Source organism: Tubulanus polymorphus, chromosome 2 (genome assembly GCF_964204645.1).
Source record: "Tubulanus polymorphus chromosome 2, tnTubPoly1.2, whole genome shotgun sequence".
Classification (NCBI taxonomy): domain Eukaryota; kingdom Metazoa; phylum Nemertea; class Palaeonemertea; order Tubulaniformes; family Tubulanidae; genus Tubulanus; species Tubulanus polymorphus.
Window position 1 is genome coordinate 305,831 of NC_134026.1, and position 18,811 is coordinate 324,641.

Below are 18,811 nucleotides of genomic sequence, written 5' to 3' on the forward strand. Positions count from 1 at the left end.
TGCCAAAGATATTCCATTTATCGATCAACTTTAAACTGAATCTTTGGCTCCCGAATCCATGAACTGAATTCATTTTTCTGCTCAGTGATTGGTAGTCCTATAATTTTCCATTAAGAATAGATTTATTTAATAAGAGAAAAAGTAATTCTACTAGCGCACCTAGCGGATCCTCGCGTGCCGATACTGGAATCATCCAGTGCCACAGTAACGTTCGAGGTTCCAGCAACATTAAACTATAACATTTGGACATACTGTATGAGCATTAGCGTATGCCAAGTCGTGGTATGAGGGATTTCTGTACAGTTATCATCGTTGAGTTGTTTGCACCAATATAGCCCCGTCAAGCCTCACTGAACATTCTGTGTTTTTATTTCTCACACGATTATTTATCTAAAAAAATATCATAACATTCGTATAGACCTAAACTGGATTGATTTCGTGGTGCTGCAAATTTCTCGTGACACGCGACCGCGATATATGGCACGGTGAGTTTCTGCGCCTCGTCGTGTCACCGGCCCATTACAAAAGGAACACATAACCTTCTTTACGATCGATGCCATTTTGAAACTATTTCCGAACGTTCATCTGTCGCTAATTGGTTCGGTTCGTCGTTTGCCATTTTGTTATTTTCATAAAGCGTCCTTTTAGCGTCCATAAACAAAAGCGCATTTGTCCCGAGCAAACGGCTAGTAGCCATTACTTGTTTACTTTACAAACACGATAATTCGTCAACAGTGAAGGGTAAATACGTTTAATTGCCTCGAAATCTGGATGAATTATGAGAAATTATTGGAAATCTTTTCTGGAACGTGCTATGGATGATGCCATCATTAACAAAGGAAACAGCGCGGTTGCGCTGTGTGACCAATGTTTCCAGTCAAACAGAGGAAGTTTTGCCGTTTGATTTCGCGTAGAAACTGTGTACACGGCGAGTCGGTTTGCCCGGTTAGCTATTAACTCAATAATTACGAGCTTCGATTGCGATTAATAAGTTTTGATTCGGCGCGCGACGAGAAGTGGATATTTTTACAGTTAATGGAGTGAGTATCGTGAGAAACAGGTAAAACCCGATTTCATACGGCAAATAGCTTCCTTCAATTACCATTGATGAAATAATCCAGATCCAACAATACAACAAGAAAATGAGTCTTCGAAATGTTTCATTCAGCTTCAGTTTATTCGACTTTGTCCTGATAGTCATCTTCAGGATTACCGTATCAGGATATACTCGAATAGAATATCAGCTGTATAGAATATAAAACAGTGATTGCTCCTTCAGACGAACAGAACAAACAAAATCTAGAAATATTTTTGGAGTGTAGACTGTGGTATCCTTTATTTGACAAAATTGGCTGATATTTTACATGTAGACAAATATACATAAATACATAAACATTTACTTATCATAAATACATTCATTGTACAATCTGAATACATCGAAAGCATCAGTGCAAATTCACCGGTATATACGTCAGATTTTTCAGCATTTTCATTGATAAATATAGCATATAAAAATTACAACAGATAAATCAATTATGTCGGCTTTTTAATATTTGTAATTGTATATGAGTACGTAAATAGATATGAAACGGTCAGCTCTGAAACGAAGCTATGCAAATCCAACGGTATGTAAAATTTCGAACCAGAAATTGAATGAATTTTAAAAACAAATAGAAACTATAGCTTTAAGAACCAGTGAACAGTAGATTGCGTGTGGTTTATGTTAGAATGACAAATTTATAGCTTTTTACGCTTATCAAAGCATAATTCATTAAAACAGACATATCAAACCCCATAATCATTGATATATACACAGGATGAATATCCAATTTCATTCATTTCAATAATTCCTTCTAAAAACAACATTGGGACGGAACGCACTATATCTATCGGTATTGTATTCGTTGCAGTGCTCGACCGGAAGTGGAGGACGGTATGATCGAAGCAATTTACATCGCTAAAAGTTTCTCCAACGTTGGATTGCTGGAGCTGAAAAAAGCTCTCCAAGTTTACAAGAGAATCTCCCTGAACTAAAGACCCCTAAACCCCTAAAACTAGTATATTATATATCAGAAATGGAAATGCGGTAACTGGTTAAATATATACTATTGAGTTTTCCTTATATGGATAATACATGTAATAAGACACATAGACTCAGTTCCACTGATATGTTATATGTTTGACTCTAGAAATAGAATTAGTTCATTTCTAAGTACGTTTTAGTACCTTTCAGTCAAACAAAAACCTACAACTCTGGAACTGGGTCTTTATACTTTAAATGATTGAAGAATATGATAATATATATGTTTTAGGGTAAAGTCATTTTTATGCTCTTCAGGCATCGTTCTGACAGAGAGACACTAGTGTTATTAGCTCTCAATGACGTAGAACTACGGGTTCCAAGTGGTTAAGCACCAGATTCACTGATTCACGTGTTTTTAACACTCAGTGTTGTTGTCAGTCAGACTAGATTCTGTATTGCGATCATTATCACTCCTCGTTGCTGCTGTCTCCTCTCCCTCTCTTTGTCCTTGTTGTTCTTCCTCTTCGGGTTTAGGTTCCGGACGAACTTCGTCAGTAGCCAACTCGACGGCTGCGCCATCTGGCGGATTTCCCGCGTCGGGGATATTCGACAGAAATGTGAACTGCGTCACGACGGAGAGTTGACTGCCGTGAAGCATGGCTTCTTCAATCGCCTGCTCGTAAGTGGGAGGAGGGGTCATTCTCCTGCCGCGGCGGAAGTTAGGCGGACCAGCCGGAAATATGGTCCGGTAACTCGGTGGGCGGCCGAATCGAGAGAAAAACGCCGACAGGGACGAATCGCGTCTGTTTCGGCGACCGCGATGACTGACATTCTCGGATATAGTTTCTAAATGATTAGTACTCGCGTATTGGTCATCATCACGTGGTCTAGTGTTTGGTGAACGGGTGCGATATATAGCCACACTTATACCTACTATAATCGCCATACACACCACACATCCTGTAACACCTCCCGCTATTTTGATCGTACTGTCATTGGGTTTACCTGCGAAATAAAACAATGCTGTATGAAATAAGTATCGAAAACAATTTACAGAATCTAAAAATTACGCCACCCTAACCCTTCAATATTTCTGGAATTTTTTTCAGCTTCTTAAATGAAGCCCACTTGACCATTTTGAATGTAAAACAAAATTTCCAATTGTATTTTTATAAAATGATATTCAAATTATTTGTGAAAATATCTAGTAGTTACAGAGATACGATCAAAGCTATCCAGGCTCCAGTTTCACGAAACTCATTTTTTTAAATTTTATTGCTATTGTTTACTTGATATCGTCAATGAGGACAACGGTTCAAACTTAACTGATTAAAGCTTTAAACTTGTTCATGAAACTGGACTCAGGGCCCGGTTGCACGTTTGCGACTAAGCCCAAAAGTAGTCTTAAGTTTAGACTTCCTAAATGATATTTATAATCAAGATGGTCTCAGACTGGTCTTCAATCTAAGACATGCCTGTACAACATGAGCTGTATCAATAAACATTATACCTTTATCATTTGTACCAGAGCCTGATTTATCTTCATCTGTACAGTCTTTATTGAAGGGCGATTCGTCAGTTTTATCTCCACAGTCATTAGTTCCGTCGCAGACTAAACTCTGGAAGACGCACTTGCCGTTATGACATCGGTAGAAGTGAGAATTCGGGCAGGGTGGATAGGCTATCGTGAATAGAAAGCAAAAACTTGGTTTTTATCGAAGTGATTTAGATAAACATTAAGCCTTGCGACCGCCTGTACGTTCGTCGCAGACTCGCCGCCCTACGCGCCCATGGGACTATACCAGTGACGCCAGTTGCAACAAGCTTTGCATGTTCTCAATGTTTTACTTTCGGCGACGCGACCTTTTCTCTTTTTAGTCACAACCCTGATAGACGCTGCTTTTGCAAAAGACAAACACAGTGTCACGAGCGACAGACACGCCCTTGCATCAGAGGAATCCATTTGGGTTCAGTTGCCATGGACCGCATCGCATCAACCCACACCCGCCCTCTATACATGAATGCATGGTGGCGTCGCAAGTCAACCCATACCCGCCTTCTATACATGAATACATGGCAGTGGCGGATTTAGCCTACCGCACTTGCCGCTAATGCGGTAGTCAACATTTTTCCTCTAACAACATTTTATTTATTTCATGGATGGATTTGACTTAGCTGATTCCTTGGAAAAAGTACCCATATTAAAACAGGATTTAAAATCCCCCGTAGGCACGTCGTGCCTTCGGCACTCGTATTGCACATCTCGTGCCTTCGGCACTCGGTTGCCGAAAATGCGGTAGTCATATTATGCTTCTGGATCCACCACTGCATGGTGGCGTCGCAAGTCAACCCACACCCGCCCTCTATACATGAATACATGGTGACTGTACTGTAAGGGTTAACGATAATTCCTGCATCCCGCGGATTTCGACAGTTAATTTATGACGATGAACAAAACGGATGTAAAATATATAGTCGCATGCGATGGTTGTACTTAATGGTAACTCACCGATGCCACTACAGGGGGCGTTGCGAATATGAATCTCATCGAGACCTAAACCATATCTATTATACTTTTTGTATATCTGTCTAAGTTCGAACACAATCTGAAATATTAAATTGAAATCAACATTATATTTCAGTCTCTGAATAGTTACATTGACAAAATGTTGTGAAATACTGATGAAAAATAACTTAGTAAAGTTAAGACCCTCGAAAATGTTTCTACAAAACACACTTTTGATATTAGTTTATCGCTTGTTCGTGACGATAGAAAATATAAGTTTCCAAGAATTAGTTACCAGGAATTGATAAGCGGACGGTACAAAGCTGACAGAAACTTTAATCCAACGTGAATCACTGGAAGGTATTTTCCAATTTGTAAGAAATTTCAGCGACATTTTATCCGCATCATCGCCTCGTGAACCTTCATAGACGCTTAACTTAGTCATCTGATTTCGAATATTCGCATTCGTGAACCAAAAATCTAAACATTTCCAGCCTTTATCCCACGTACGGATGATCGGTGTACTGATGACAATTTCTCGGGGATAGGGACCCATCGTTAACAAATAATGACCCATCTTAGTACCATCTGTAAAATAACAAAACGAACATTAATCTTTTGGACGATTAACTATTTCTTAAGCCGGTAAATTCAACAAATATAGTTTCAGACTTTTTAGAGATTATGATCTATTTACATTAAGAGTGAACAAGGAAGTGGTTAGATTACGGTATGTCCTATATTTTCTTCATTATTTAAATCATGATTTCAAAAATGCTCTCTATCACGGGACTTTCCATATTTCCTTTATTATTTACATCATGATTTCAAAAATGCTCGCAATAGAATCGATTTCCTTTTGTAATTCATCTGAATGAATCATGATGCGTGTAGAGCATGGACGATAGATTCATGGTCAAAGCGAACTTACATTTCGTGACGTCCTCATTTGGAGAGGAGTACTTTGCCAGCACTACCCGGGTGATATTAGCATGCTCGTAGTAATCCACATTACAGGAGCCCTTTTCAAATCCACAATAAAATAGATCTATATGAAGTAAAAGAAAAAACAGAATTAAAGAATACACACGTGGATATATAGAAGAACACAGCATGGAATCTTCAGACGTTAGGCCTCCTATTACCTGAGTTAGAATAGGGTCACAACGAAATATACCTGTTTGCATACAATAAAAATGTTAAGATTGATAATAGATTTCATTCACAACAACGTTTCAGGCTACTAGCTAGGGGGTAGTCTTAAAACGGAGAGAATGCAACTGATTTTCAAAATATGATCTATATATTTTTTCCATTTCATTGGTTCGGTGCCAATGCTCAGGACCTCAAGATCAAATTCTAAATCACGTGTTCTCTTTACATTTGGAGTAAAGTTTAATATATATGAACACACGTATATGTGCACAGATCTATTTCAAACAGATTTTTATTGACAATGTAATCGATGTCACACGCGCCCCTAGTTAAATGTAAACCTCGTGGTAGCCTGGTAAATATACCGAAATGTCATCTCTGTAAATACGATCGTATGTGACAAGGCGTGGCACATGTCCAACATGTGTGTACTGGTAGTACATATCCATCACCTCTATCAATGCAGCTGCAATGAATATTTGAAAGAAATGTGACTAAAATCATTAGTTATATAGTCAGGTAGCAGAGTTTTGGCGGGGGATCAGGGCGGAGGTCTAACCAAAAGTCCAAGATGCCGTTTGAGTAAGACAGACATTTGGGCCGCGATACAGTAATGGTAAATGTAGACATATTTCCAGGCTTAGTGAAATATACCTAAACGTTTTTGATACTAGATAATACTAGATATAGGACATTAACCATCTGGTTTGAGAATCTGTTTTCCAAGCGCGATCGTGTCGTTATAATGAGTATTCCCAACCACAGTTGTGGGTAACATCGATAGAACGATACAAAAAGCGAACCGGAGAGATGTATATACTACAGATACGGTATAGTCGATAGGACAAAAAACCACCATCGATTCTATCCTTACCTTTCACGAGACTCTGGGACGGCTCCGATATTTGCAGCACTAAAAGTAACGTGATTACACCACAGGTCACATAACCACAACCTCGAATCATCGGTAGGAAAACTGCATGGTCTAGTGTCACCACAACTGCGGGATGCTTACAGGTCACTGTGATGTTATTACACAACAAGCTGTTTCATAGAGAATCTCATGTGTATTACTATACTGGCGTACGCGTACGTGTTTCACCAGTACGACACTACAACGGCTGCAAACGAATAAATACGCGGCGTCACAATATATCGAGTGTATGCAAGGTAGCAGGCACTGTCTTGGCGCGATGTCAACAAATTCAGCCCTTTTAAATTTGAATCACTTCTCGCTTTGTTGTGGTTCCAATGAGGAAATTAAAAGTATGTTAAGTCCCAATGCGTATGGATTTTATATTTGATTGTAGATTTTGTAAATAGTCATGAAATTAGACGCCCAACAGTTAGAACGTCTTCGTCGTTTTAAAGGAGTTTAATGACCACCAAACAAACACGACGAATCACTATATCGTTCTTGACCTATAAGCACATTGTGTGTGATGTCTTGTATATAAAGAAATGTAAATTCACAAATGCACAACGTAATAAAATACACAAAACACATTACATAATGTATGCGCCATTGATCTAAAATTGAAATTAGGGTTATTATTGGCAGTCGTATCGCAGAATCTAAAATAAAGCTTCAATCGGCGCAATTCTTTCTTCTTCAACTGCTATTAAACAATATGGCCGACCTGATGTTATAATGTCACAGTCACTGTTCTCTGTTTTTCAATTATCCTATTCCCTTGTGTTTAATAGAAATCGAATCAGGATTTTTGTTTCATTTCTCCATCATTGGCCGTCATCGTACAATATTCATCAAGCCGTAATTGCGTTTCCATGGAAACTGCATCCCTGACGGCTGCACAGGAGCGTGTGTTATTAGTGAACGGCAGTCCGCGGTTGATGTACTGCTAGAAGAGACATCGAGTTTATCGACGACAACGAAATAAAATGGCGTTTACTGCCTCGTAGCAAAATGCGAGGATTATTCGAATATTTGTCTATTTTTGTTTTACTTAACATCCATGAATGTGAGTATTTCGTTGTAATTATAATAAGCTAAATATGACGTATAGATTCTGTCTCTATAACTACGTGTTGAACCTAAGTGTCTGATGTACCACAGGTTGGTACACTAGGATCGTAGAGCAACGTAGATCACTGCGGAGACAACCTGCCAGGACTTGGTGAAGTAAAATTCTGTGATATAATGAATATTGTATCTATCTACACCTTTGATTTTCACATGAAGCGGAATATTTGATAAGAATGTAACTGATTTTTACAGTTTAAAAACCGTGGTCCCGTCGTGAGGTTAAACGAACGATCATATAAATATGGTTAGGCTTGGGAAACCCAGATCAAAACGACGTAAATAAAGTTGAATGATCATAGCCAAAACTTATGTCTAACAATGAAATGAAAATCACATTTCAAAGGTTTGAAAAATTGAATCATACAGTTTATATAGTTCTACGCTCGCCTATAAAAATACGTTATATCTAAATAGAACCGATTTTATCGGAGTACTTCCTGGTAAAAACCATTAATGCATTAACGATTTTTAACGCCGTAAAAACCGTTACAATTATATATACATTGATACCTTAAAAATGCGTTATTCAAGGGGCTCTGTATGAGTCGATGTTCACTACGTCATCAATATTCGCGTTTCAAAATAACAATTACAAATGTGAATTTTGGCGTTTGAGTTTATAATTAAATGTATTTCATTTTTGATGAATTTTAATAATAATTTTGAGAGGATGTGCATTACGTCATCGCTCTATCGGGGATAGACTGGTTGCCGGGCAATTCAATTCAATTATCGATATATTCAAATCAAAATAACGATATATGTTTTATTTTTCAAGGGGTCAATAAAGTTTCTTGTTTTTCGATCGAACAGGTTTCGGGGATATCGCGTGGAGATGCGACTTCGAAAAACCGGGAGAATGTGGACTGACACATAATAAATACTGCGCAGCACGACACGTCAAAGAGTTGAATTATTACAGTAAGATTGCAATACATATATGTATATATTGTCACACCACATTTAAGATACTGAAAAAGAAATCATTTTAGTCGTCGTCGGGTTCGTTATAAACACCTCACTGCGCCCAAAGTCTCGCCGATATTGATATGCATAACGATATTTTCATCAGTTTTGAAAGAATATCAAAGATCTCAAAATTTATATATTTTGAAATTTAATTTATCATGAATTTCTTCGAATTAGTACGTTTGTCTCACTTAGGAATATCTCAAATAGAAACGTATATGATCTATCAGATTACTATTGTCTATGCCGAAGATCGTTCACATTCGTACTGGGCACAAATTGCTTGTAAATTACGTTATACCATGGACGTATAATCTAGTTTATACGTCCATGGTTATACACACTAATGGATGACCCAGCGTAATGGATGTATAAAAATGCATATAAAAGATACCAAAATGTATAGAAGAATTTATTGGGTGTTTCAGTAAAAACCGGCGATGTTGGACCTCGGGGATTCGATCATATAATGGAATGTGTGGTAGAGGTACCTATAGACCTAACTATGGACCCGAAAAAATCTGAATCTGCCAGTTCCGTCAAACTACGAAAAGGCAATAAATGTCTGCAGTTTTGGTACGCGAAATTCGGTCCATCGATGACATACACGTTGACTTTTACGACGAACTACTCGTCAGAATCTCCGGCTAAAAATTGGAAATTCGTCATCGCGACGCCTTCCGATAATTACGATGGAATGTGGCTGAAAATGACCAAAGAGTTCACGATTCCTGACGATACAAATCTCGCTGCTTTAAAGGTAAATTTGGGATATGTTTAAGGTGGGATAAGTTGCACACACGTTAACCAGCGGATGAATATGATTGTACTAATCACCATGTCAGTTATCCGCTAGTTTACTCGGGAGTAGTTTACCCCCGGTTTATGGCTCTGATTCTAAACGATCGTTTTGCAGTTTAAACTACGACCTTCGGTTCGAGGAGTTTCATACACGATATTGCTGGACGATTTGGAAATATCAGATTCTTGTAACGACATCGGTATGTATCAATAACATTGAAACATTAGAAAATAAACTATAGTCGACGATGATCTCTAGGATGAGATCGAAACGTCGTGTATTTTATATATTTTAGATTTTTCGGATAAATAAATTCTTGGTTTTTAAAATTCTTTTAATTTCTAATAGTTGGTTTTTTTATCTTATAAACTATAGTCGATTTTTAAGTGCAATCTTACATATACATCGTTATAAATATATTGATTTTATGTTAATTTTCCGATAAACATATAATACTGTGATTAACCGATGAGAAAGGATTGTTACAAGTGGAAAACCTAAACTTTGCGCTGCTTTATTTGATAAACTAGAGATTTTTAATGTTCACGTTATATTTTAAATCGTGTCTCGTTACAGATGAAGAAACTCATGGATCAATTAATTCTTTGATAAGAGATAACACATTCGGCGCGATAATCGGAGCAGTCGTTGGGGTGATGATACTTATATCGGCCATTTTTATCGTGAATCATTTTTATCGCCTTAAACCGACCGAAGCGGGCGCGTTGGAAAGTCTGAGAAGGGTTAACGAAGACGTGAATTCCCGTCGCGGTTCATCTAAGAGGAGATCTTACCGGCGAATTCTCGGATTTAAAGCGGCATTGCCTCAGTATCACGCCGCAAATACAATCAATTCTCAATACAAGTCGCAGTTTTCATCTAGTAGAAAATTGTACCACGATTTCGGCCCAGAAGACGTCTAACATCGAAATACTTCACGCATAATGTGGATTACTGCTTCTTCGCGACGACATGGGCAGAATAGTACACAGCAAACACTGCAAAACTCTCAGCAAAACTCTCAGCAAAATCCTAATATTTTCTACAATATGTAAAAAGACGCTTCGAAAAAAATAGAAGTTATTTAAATATGGCGTATTTTCTGGATTAATTCAAAGATTGATAAACTGAAAATATTCTCTCATCCAGATTCATGTGTATATATTATTATATATGTTCGTTCTTTTATATTCCGAATGTGCTTCAAATAACATTTCTTGATTTTTCTAAATGACGTGACTATAGTTTACGAGTATAGTTCATTTGTATAGATTCTGATCGATAGAATAAAATGAAGAATTTCAGATTTTCAGGTTGTTTTTTTATTGAGGAAGATGATATGAATGCTGTTCATTATGAGATATCCTCCTAGAATCTCAATAAATGGCCAGCCAGGCGTGACGTCATTGCATAGCTTGTATACACCTCGGATTAATGAGCAATTATCTCGTATTTCTCTCGTTGCCCGGTTACAAGATGGGAAATAATGCCGCGCTCAAAAAGACGACAGAATGAATATCGTGCTGGTGTAATACATGATCAGTACGATAGAGGTCGCCTGAGTAACAGGAACAGACTAAAGTACGACAGCGAGATTACCAGGTTATCGTATAACCATGACTCGTCTTTAGTGTAGAAATGGGACGCATCTGTAACTGAGGTGCTGGGTTGAGGACACTAGCCACTGAGGTGCTGGGTCGAGGACACTAGCCACTGAGGTGCTGGGTCGAGGACACTAGCCACTGAGGTGCTGGGTCGAGGACACTAGCCACTGAGGTGCTGGGTCGAGGACACTAGCCACTGAGGTGCTGGGTCGAGGACACTAGCCACTGAGGTGCTGGGTCGTGGACACTAGCCACTGAGGTGCTGGGTCGAGGACACTAGCCACTGAGGTGCTGGGTCGAGGACACTAGCCACTGAGGTGCTGGGTCGAGGACACTAGCCACTGAGGTGCTGGGTTGAGGACACTAGCCACTGAGGTGCTGGGTCGAGGACACTAGCCACTGAGGTGCTGGGTCGTGGACACTAGCCACTGAGGTGCTGGGTCGAGGACACTAGCCACTGAGGTGCTGGGTCGTGGACACTAGCCACTGAGGTGCCAGGTCGAGGACACTAGCCACTGAGGTGCTGGGTCGAGGACACTAGCCACTGAGGTGCTGGGTCGAGGACACTAGCCACTGAGGTGCTGGGTCGAGGACACTAGCCACTGAGGTGCTGGGTCGAGGACACTAGCCACTGAGGTGCTGGGTCGAGGACACTAGCCACTGAGGTGCTGGGTCGAGGACACTAGCCACTGAGGTGCTGGGTCGAGGACACTAGCCACTGAGGTGCTGGGTCGAGGACACTTCACCTCTGTTTAAATGGTACAAATACGTCTTGTGACTGGTCGCATCTGTAATTATTCCCAAGTTACTGGCTAAATGTAACGAATGTACTTAGGATGGAAGAGAGAGATCCAATATGTGTGTGCGCGCATTTATGAATTTGATTAATGATCCAGTGCGAGGATTAATATCGATGAACAGCAGCATCTACGTATCTAAACCACAGATTCCCTATAAACCACAGCGCGGCGGAATCCAGTTTATGGATCGATGCCAAAATTTGATCATCGATGACCCGTGATTTTGTAGTGCACTGTGAGCGTCGTGTGGTGAACCACGTTGAGAAACTCAGGCAAATTTCAGCAGTTCTAATCGGAGTAAAGTGTTAAAAATCCGCCACTTGAGCGGCGCAGCTCGACGAGTACCACGAATTTAGTTTACATTCCGTGGAATTTGAAACTCTATCAATGCCTAATTAGTATAAGCTTACAGCAACAAAAAACCAGAAATGTTAATCACCTAAACGAATATATCGTAATAGACTTTGATCTCATGTTTTGAGTTACGCAAACAATGACTGTGTTCAATATTTGCTTACTCCAAAAAATACTGTTTCCAATTTTGCTTTTTGCGTGATGTGCGCCATGTATGATCGTACGCCTACACATATTAATCCTATGATAGAATAGCCACACTCTCAAAGATTGAGAATATGATGATAGATGGGGTCGTTACGATGACAGCACGAAACGTTGTGTATTTTTATCTTTGAATCAATAAATAGATTTCGTTTCAATCTTTTGACTTTGTAAATAGTTTTATTCTCCGATTCCTCGATGATAAGACATTGCGTCACAGCATCCCATTTTGAATTCCTAATTCGACCACCGAGGCGCGCACCTGTTATCATCGTTTTTTGCAGACGATATCAGCAGAACCTAAGGTTAATTCAGTTCAATTCCGAGAAAGTTACGAAGATCTTTTCTTGGACGATGTTGGTCACAAAACCAAAAATTACGCTAATGCGTGGTTATGCCAAACGGAGGATTACAGGGGATGAGACTCTTACAACGAGTAGCGATAAAAACTGCATAAAATTCCACGATCATCTCTGCAATTACAACCAGGGATTCCTGCAACTAGTTTAGTTATCTGATCCTCGTGAGAATGCAGATTTCTACAAACATTAAGACTTTCATCTCGAGAATTGTCTGAATATGGTTTATTTTCAAAACTATAAAGAAGCCTATTTCGATCATTTTAATGAAATATGTTTTATAAATTCAAAGACACATTTTCACAGTTAAGAACGAACAGATTTACTTAGGTTTCATTAGAAATATGAGCTTTCGCTTCTAGTGCATAGAGTATATTAGCTTCATTGTACATGAGTCATTTACTTATTTTTCAATTACATTTAACTTCAAATTCATCCCCTTAACTAAAGAACTGGGTTCCGATATGGCCTATCGTTCTTTATTTGGATTAAATCTAGGAGTGGGCTCTACGGACAATAGAGGGAAGTCTTCGTGACGTCAGCCGACCGGGATATTATGTGTGACGTCAACATCTTTTAACTGGTACAATGACCCGCATAGTTATAGTAACAAGTCCGTGTACCACATTCAAAGCGGGATACTCATTATTGGTGTCGATTTATGTTCTAATTGTTTGTATATAGGGGAAATGAGATGAATGACACAAATTGTTGGAGGCTGCCGAAGGGACGGACTGCATAGATTTGTGAACTTTATCGTGTCGAGATTATCAACAAGTGACTATCCAATTCAGTTGAAGAATAAAGCCCACAATCAAAGAATAACTATATGAAAAATTTGTCGTATCAAAACTCAAATGCTATGAGCCATTATCGTAAATGGCTCGTAGTGTATGAGTCGAATTGACGATTGTTACTAATTTTAGTGGTCAGATCGGAATTAGTCTTGTTAATCGAGTTGGCCACTTTTTAAAATCCCAGCACCACGTCCCCGGCCTGTATATTACAGTTCGTAAGCGTTTTACCAACATTATTAGAGTCTTTTGTCAACAATTCATTAATGATAAATAACATGAGTAACAAATTTCATTCATCAGTTATTTACGAGACTAATTTCTGAAGGAGTGGCTTTCTTGTGGTTGGGTAATTGTGGCCCACCGATTGAAGGGGCTTAACCGCATTTTTCAACAACATTTCACTTCGGAAATTCCGAAAAGACACTGAATCGTTACCGCTAGGAAGGAAAATAGAGTATGATTCGTCAAGTGGGTTATACGCAATTTTAGAATTCTTCGATTCATTCTTTTTTCATGACACACATTATCCAGGCTGGTGTTATATTTAAATTTTGATTTAAAGGTAGATTAGATAATGAAATTTAATTCCGTCGTTCATGATAAATCGGCCTAAGAGGTTTTCAGAGTTACTGGGATTTGACTCTTTTAGGATTATAGCTTACATATTCTAAATTCAAACTTCCATATGAAAATATTAAACAAACAAAAAATCAATTTTCCGCTTTACTGAATTCTTTCGCCTTACAACGCGGTAACGTTTGTTACGTTACGCAGATCATGTTTTTGGTAGCGCGCGACTGATGTATTTACTAAGGTATAAAACCGCACAAATGATGTTCGTAGCTTTTAATAAAATGTGGTTAATGAATATATAGCCCTGTAGCACTCTCCGATAGCCACATTTAACTATCGCGTTATGTTTCAACCATATATAGCGCGAGGATTCCCCGTTGGCCTAAATTCTCGGAATCGTAACGTCACGATAGAGGATATCGGTATAAAACATGATGGTTCCATCAAGGCTCAGCATCAGTTTATCAGAGTGCTAAAACTAAACAACTCTAATAGATTAGACTCGTACAACGAGACAACACGAAGCACTGGTTGTGGTAATAAATCGTACACATAAACTCAGTAAATAAAAGGTAAGTGCTAATAGTATTACATAAGGCAATTGTTTTAAATTAAAACCAAAAATGCGTGGGAGGTTTTGAACTAGATATGAAGTGTTGAATATTGCATCATTGAGTTGTCGCACGAACGTCGAGTCGTGCGACCAATCTGATAATGAATATCCATTAATTTCCCGATAGTAAAAAATTCTAACGGGCTGTGCAAATATTAGTTTCAATTCGTTATGCATCGGTAAATAGTATATCTGATGCGAATTTTCGCCATATAAGGAAATGTGACGTCTGATTTCACGCATGTTTTGAGGGATTTAAAACCGTTTGGATTTTATTTCTTTTGAATATTTTCGCAACAAGACTCAACTGGAGCGAATCGTCGCTGGAGTCCGTGAACAAATTCACAGAATTGCTTATTATCTATTTACAGCGTGTACAGAATACTAAACCCGAAACGATGTATTATCTCACAAGTGAAGCAATAATCTTTGCGATGTTGGCGGTGATGATTCTAGTTCAAAGAAGCGCCGCATTTTCAGTGCGAAGAAGAACTTTTGCGTCATCGCCGGCGTCGGATAGCCAGCTGCGCAGTTTAGGATTTAGTAACAACCTCGTAAATAAAGATTATTTTGAAGGCGGATTATCCTCGGCACGCGGTCGACGCGTGATACAAACAGCAAGAAGGAGTAGGAGAAATGCAGTAACAGTTGAAGACGCTATCATTCGTAATATAGTCACTCATTCGTGGGATCTACGTAAATTCGCCATCGAAGCTTACGATTTTTATGTAAGTCATAGCTTCGAAATATTTTTGACTCGTAATTCATGATTTGCGCTCTGTGTATTTCGAGTGTTTCAGATTCCTTACATTCCCAAACAGACACGAGTCTCATCTATCTAGAGTCTTACCTAGCCGTCATATCGTCTTATCTCTGTCAGATATTCATATTAGATTTGTTTTCATTTTCAGTGTAGTATAATGAAAGATAATATTCCTAGCGAGATCTATTCGAGCTGCAAACAATTATCGATGTCTTACGTGAATGCGGAAGAGTTGAATATACCGAAATTATACGTTTACAAAGTGAATACACTCGGTAGTAAAGCTGAGGACATGGATCGTTTGGTGAGTTGTTTATACTTACAAAATACTATAATTTCTATATAGAAAATTACTATGCATAATCTGCTTCGTTAACAACGAAAGATAATCGCATCGTTTAAACCACATCATCCCTATTAACATAACATTTCATCAATTGGTTAATTACAAAAATTACTTCCTTAATTTTCATTGACGCGAAATAACATACATATATTGCTTATGCAGATAAATCAATGTCAATGTAATTTGTTGTAGTTAGTTGAAGCGTTTGAAACGCTGTCAAAAATGAAATTCGTAGTGGCGAATATAACAACAATGGAAGAAGATGTAACTTGTCAGAAGAGAGTAAGTGTTGGACTTCCGTGTAAACAATGTCAAGGATCTAGCAAACATTTCTGGTGTTATCTGATGAACGTAGAAAAACGACTGAACGCTTTAAACGAACATTTACGGCTGAATGTAAGTATCCCCTTGTTCTAGTCACTGCTAAACTTGTTTTAATATTTGATTTGTGTCGCGCAAACGAGTGATTATAGTTACATCAGTTCACAGGAGCTGAGTACAGACACATAAAACATGATACCAAATGACAAAAATGTCTAGACGAAAGTCAACAATTCAATGATTGTAGTTAATCTTAGTCTAAAAGTTATTTTCAATGCTACGAACTAGAAGGCTGATTATTGATGATTGCGTCTGTTTCTAATGTACAAATTTGGTGTAAAATTTGGTCCAAGTAATTCGTGAGATTATTTTCGAAAAAGTGACCGTTTCGTGGTATCAGAAAGTAACGGTTTACCGATTCTATTGTTGTATACTAGAAACGACTGTCAGACTGTTGACTAATCTATTCGATATTATATATCTTTCAGTCTCCGCGATTGTTTCACAAATCTGGACCGACGATCAACATCGACAATCCGTCATTGACTGAATCGATGCGGATGGTTTATAACTTCGCAGCTTTACACCGGATAGTCGAGCAGTCCGATCAGACCTACCGAGCATTTCACTTCCTATTAAATCTATAACTAACCACAACGCTACAGTTTATATATATATATATATATATATATACGGGGAGAGTTCATATCGAGAAAGACTAAATGTTATATTTTTTCATATCGTAATTCGCTTACATAAAACGGATCTACAAATAACTCTACGCAAGTTTACAGGGTTTTCGCGAGTTTTTTTATGATTACAATACGTACAATTTTACTTTATTTATTCATCCGTCTAACTGTGATATAAAATGCGTTCATCATATTATAACATATAAACATGTATTAATTGTTACATTCCGAGATGTAAAACTGCTAATTATGTTTTTTTATTTCTAATGCCGGTGATGTATGTTAACATAAGGCGGTAATCATTTTTGATGCCCTAGACAATTTTAAATGTGTATTTTATTCGTTTATTTAATGCATTAGTCCGTTTTGGTCTTAATCTCATAATTTCATGATCTCTAATGTGTAGGGATCGCGGGTTTTATTTTTCGATGAAAGTTCCGGGTTTATTTTAGCGCATTTTTGCAGGAAGCTTTTTCTATTCAAAAATGCGACATTTATTACGAGCATGTACGAGTGTTTCTAATAACAATGTTATCAGGTGATTCTTATTCTAACAGTATGAAATGAGTTATCGAAGAATAATTCACATAATTATCATAGCTTTGATCAATAATCTACTGCCAAATATTAGATGATTTATTGCGAATAATTCATATAATTAATCATTAATTTATTGTATTTTTATTGAACTAACTCGATGCGTATCAATGTCATTATCACTAGTTTACTTATATTTCGATGTAAACAGCAATATTTATATTATGTATTTATTTGTACTGAACTGAATTTATTTTTTGCAATGTGTTATTTTTACATAGATAAATAAAATCGCCACTGCCAAGAAAACGATTCCTCCATTTTTACTAATCATGGATTTCAGCAATCGTGATTCGTCGAGGAGAGTTTTTCAATGTTTGAGAAACACTAACAAGATCTATGTATTGCTTATAAGATGATGTCTGTTTATTCGATACTAACAAAAAATGCGCGATACTTTAAACTGCAACCGGTTAATATTTCAAATGAACACTTATAATACGGCTCGAGATAGCTACAACCAACAAACTGTCACTCCAACAGCTTTCAATTGTTTCCCTCTTATTATTGGATTTTCAGCCCAGTTGACGAGAGAATATCCGCATAGATACAATCAACGTATAAAAGAGCAATCAGTTTGACGTGTTTCTAATCTTACCGGTCCAGATACCAACAGCCGATCTGTAGGGTTACCCCTAGAACGGACTGCAGTGAACCTTCAAACTATCGCCGTCAACCCACTTATTAATAAATAAGAACGAAACAAATAGCTATGTTAAGCATTGGTATCAGATTTCTGGCTTCCGGCCTTGTCGCGGTACACTCACTCTCATACCATATAACGAGATAAATCCCACAATAAATTCAGCAAAAAATGAAAAGTTCTAGAGTAAAATGATTCATTTTTTAATTTATTGTGGGATTTCTCTAGTTATTCATCATACACGGATATTGTGATTTCATTATTATACCATATATTGATATGAAAACAGCCCATTTTCATTGATTTCCGGTTTTTATCCTGTATCAATAATTCAATATAGCATATATTGGATTCCGTATGATATCAAATCGAGTAATAATGTATCACAATCAGTGAATAGCGTGTGGGCGATTTCGTTCCGGCATCGTGTGACTAAATCTATAAACTCGAAAGTTCTGAGCTGAATCGATGAATTCAATGTCATTTCGATTATAAAATGCCGTTTCGATTCTGCCCGTCACTTCTCATAAATATAGATCATTATGACCGTTTAAAGTAGATCAGTGATTATTTAATCGGGCGACTGACATGTGACATCATTAATAAAAAGAAACGACACAGAATTTATATTTTGTGATGTACA

At 37.9% G+C, this 18,811-nt stretch overlaps 3 protein-coding genes across 3 annotated transcripts; 2 read left to right on the plus strand and 1 right to left on the minus strand.

Annotated features, from left to right (window-relative positions):
• Positions 1-1,322: 1,322 nt before the first annotated feature.
• Positions 1,323-8,327, minus strand: LOC141899292 (uncharacterized). The gene is made up of 7 exons (XM_074785503.1): positions 8,242-8,327; positions 6,559-6,805; positions 5,461-5,577; positions 4,825-5,117; positions 4,533-4,629; positions 3,534-3,704; positions 1,323-3,028 (listed from the first exon to the last, which is right to left on the minus strand). Exons 2-7 carry the CDS (start codon positions 6,647-6,649, stop codon positions 2,439-2,441), a joined length of 1,359 nt encoding a protein of 452 aa, XP_074641604.1. The 5' UTR covers positions 6,650-6,805; positions 8,242-8,327; the 3' UTR covers positions 1,323-2,438.
• On the plus strand, positions 7,455-10,654 carry LOC141899293 (uncharacterized). Its single transcript, XM_074785505.1, has 5 exons — positions 7,455-7,666; positions 8,545-8,652; positions 9,129-9,460; positions 9,617-9,701; positions 10,079-10,654. The coding sequence occupies exons 1-5, from the start codon at positions 7,612-7,614 to the stop codon at positions 10,423-10,425; spliced, it is 927 nt and encodes a 308-aa protein (XP_074641606.1). The 5' UTR covers positions 7,455-7,611; the 3' UTR covers positions 10,426-10,654.
• A 3,955-nt stretch (positions 10,655-14,609) lies between these two features.
• On the plus strand, positions 14,610-17,699 carry LOC141899991 (uncharacterized). Its single transcript, XM_074786670.1, has 5 exons — positions 14,610-14,765; positions 15,178-15,534; positions 15,718-15,873; positions 16,108-16,311; positions 16,725-17,699. Exons 2-5 carry the CDS (start codon positions 15,205-15,207, stop codon positions 16,881-16,883), a joined length of 849 nt encoding a protein of 282 aa, XP_074642771.1. The 5' UTR covers positions 14,610-14,765; positions 15,178-15,204; the 3' UTR covers positions 16,884-17,699.
• Positions 17,700-18,811: the final 1,112 nt, after the last annotated feature.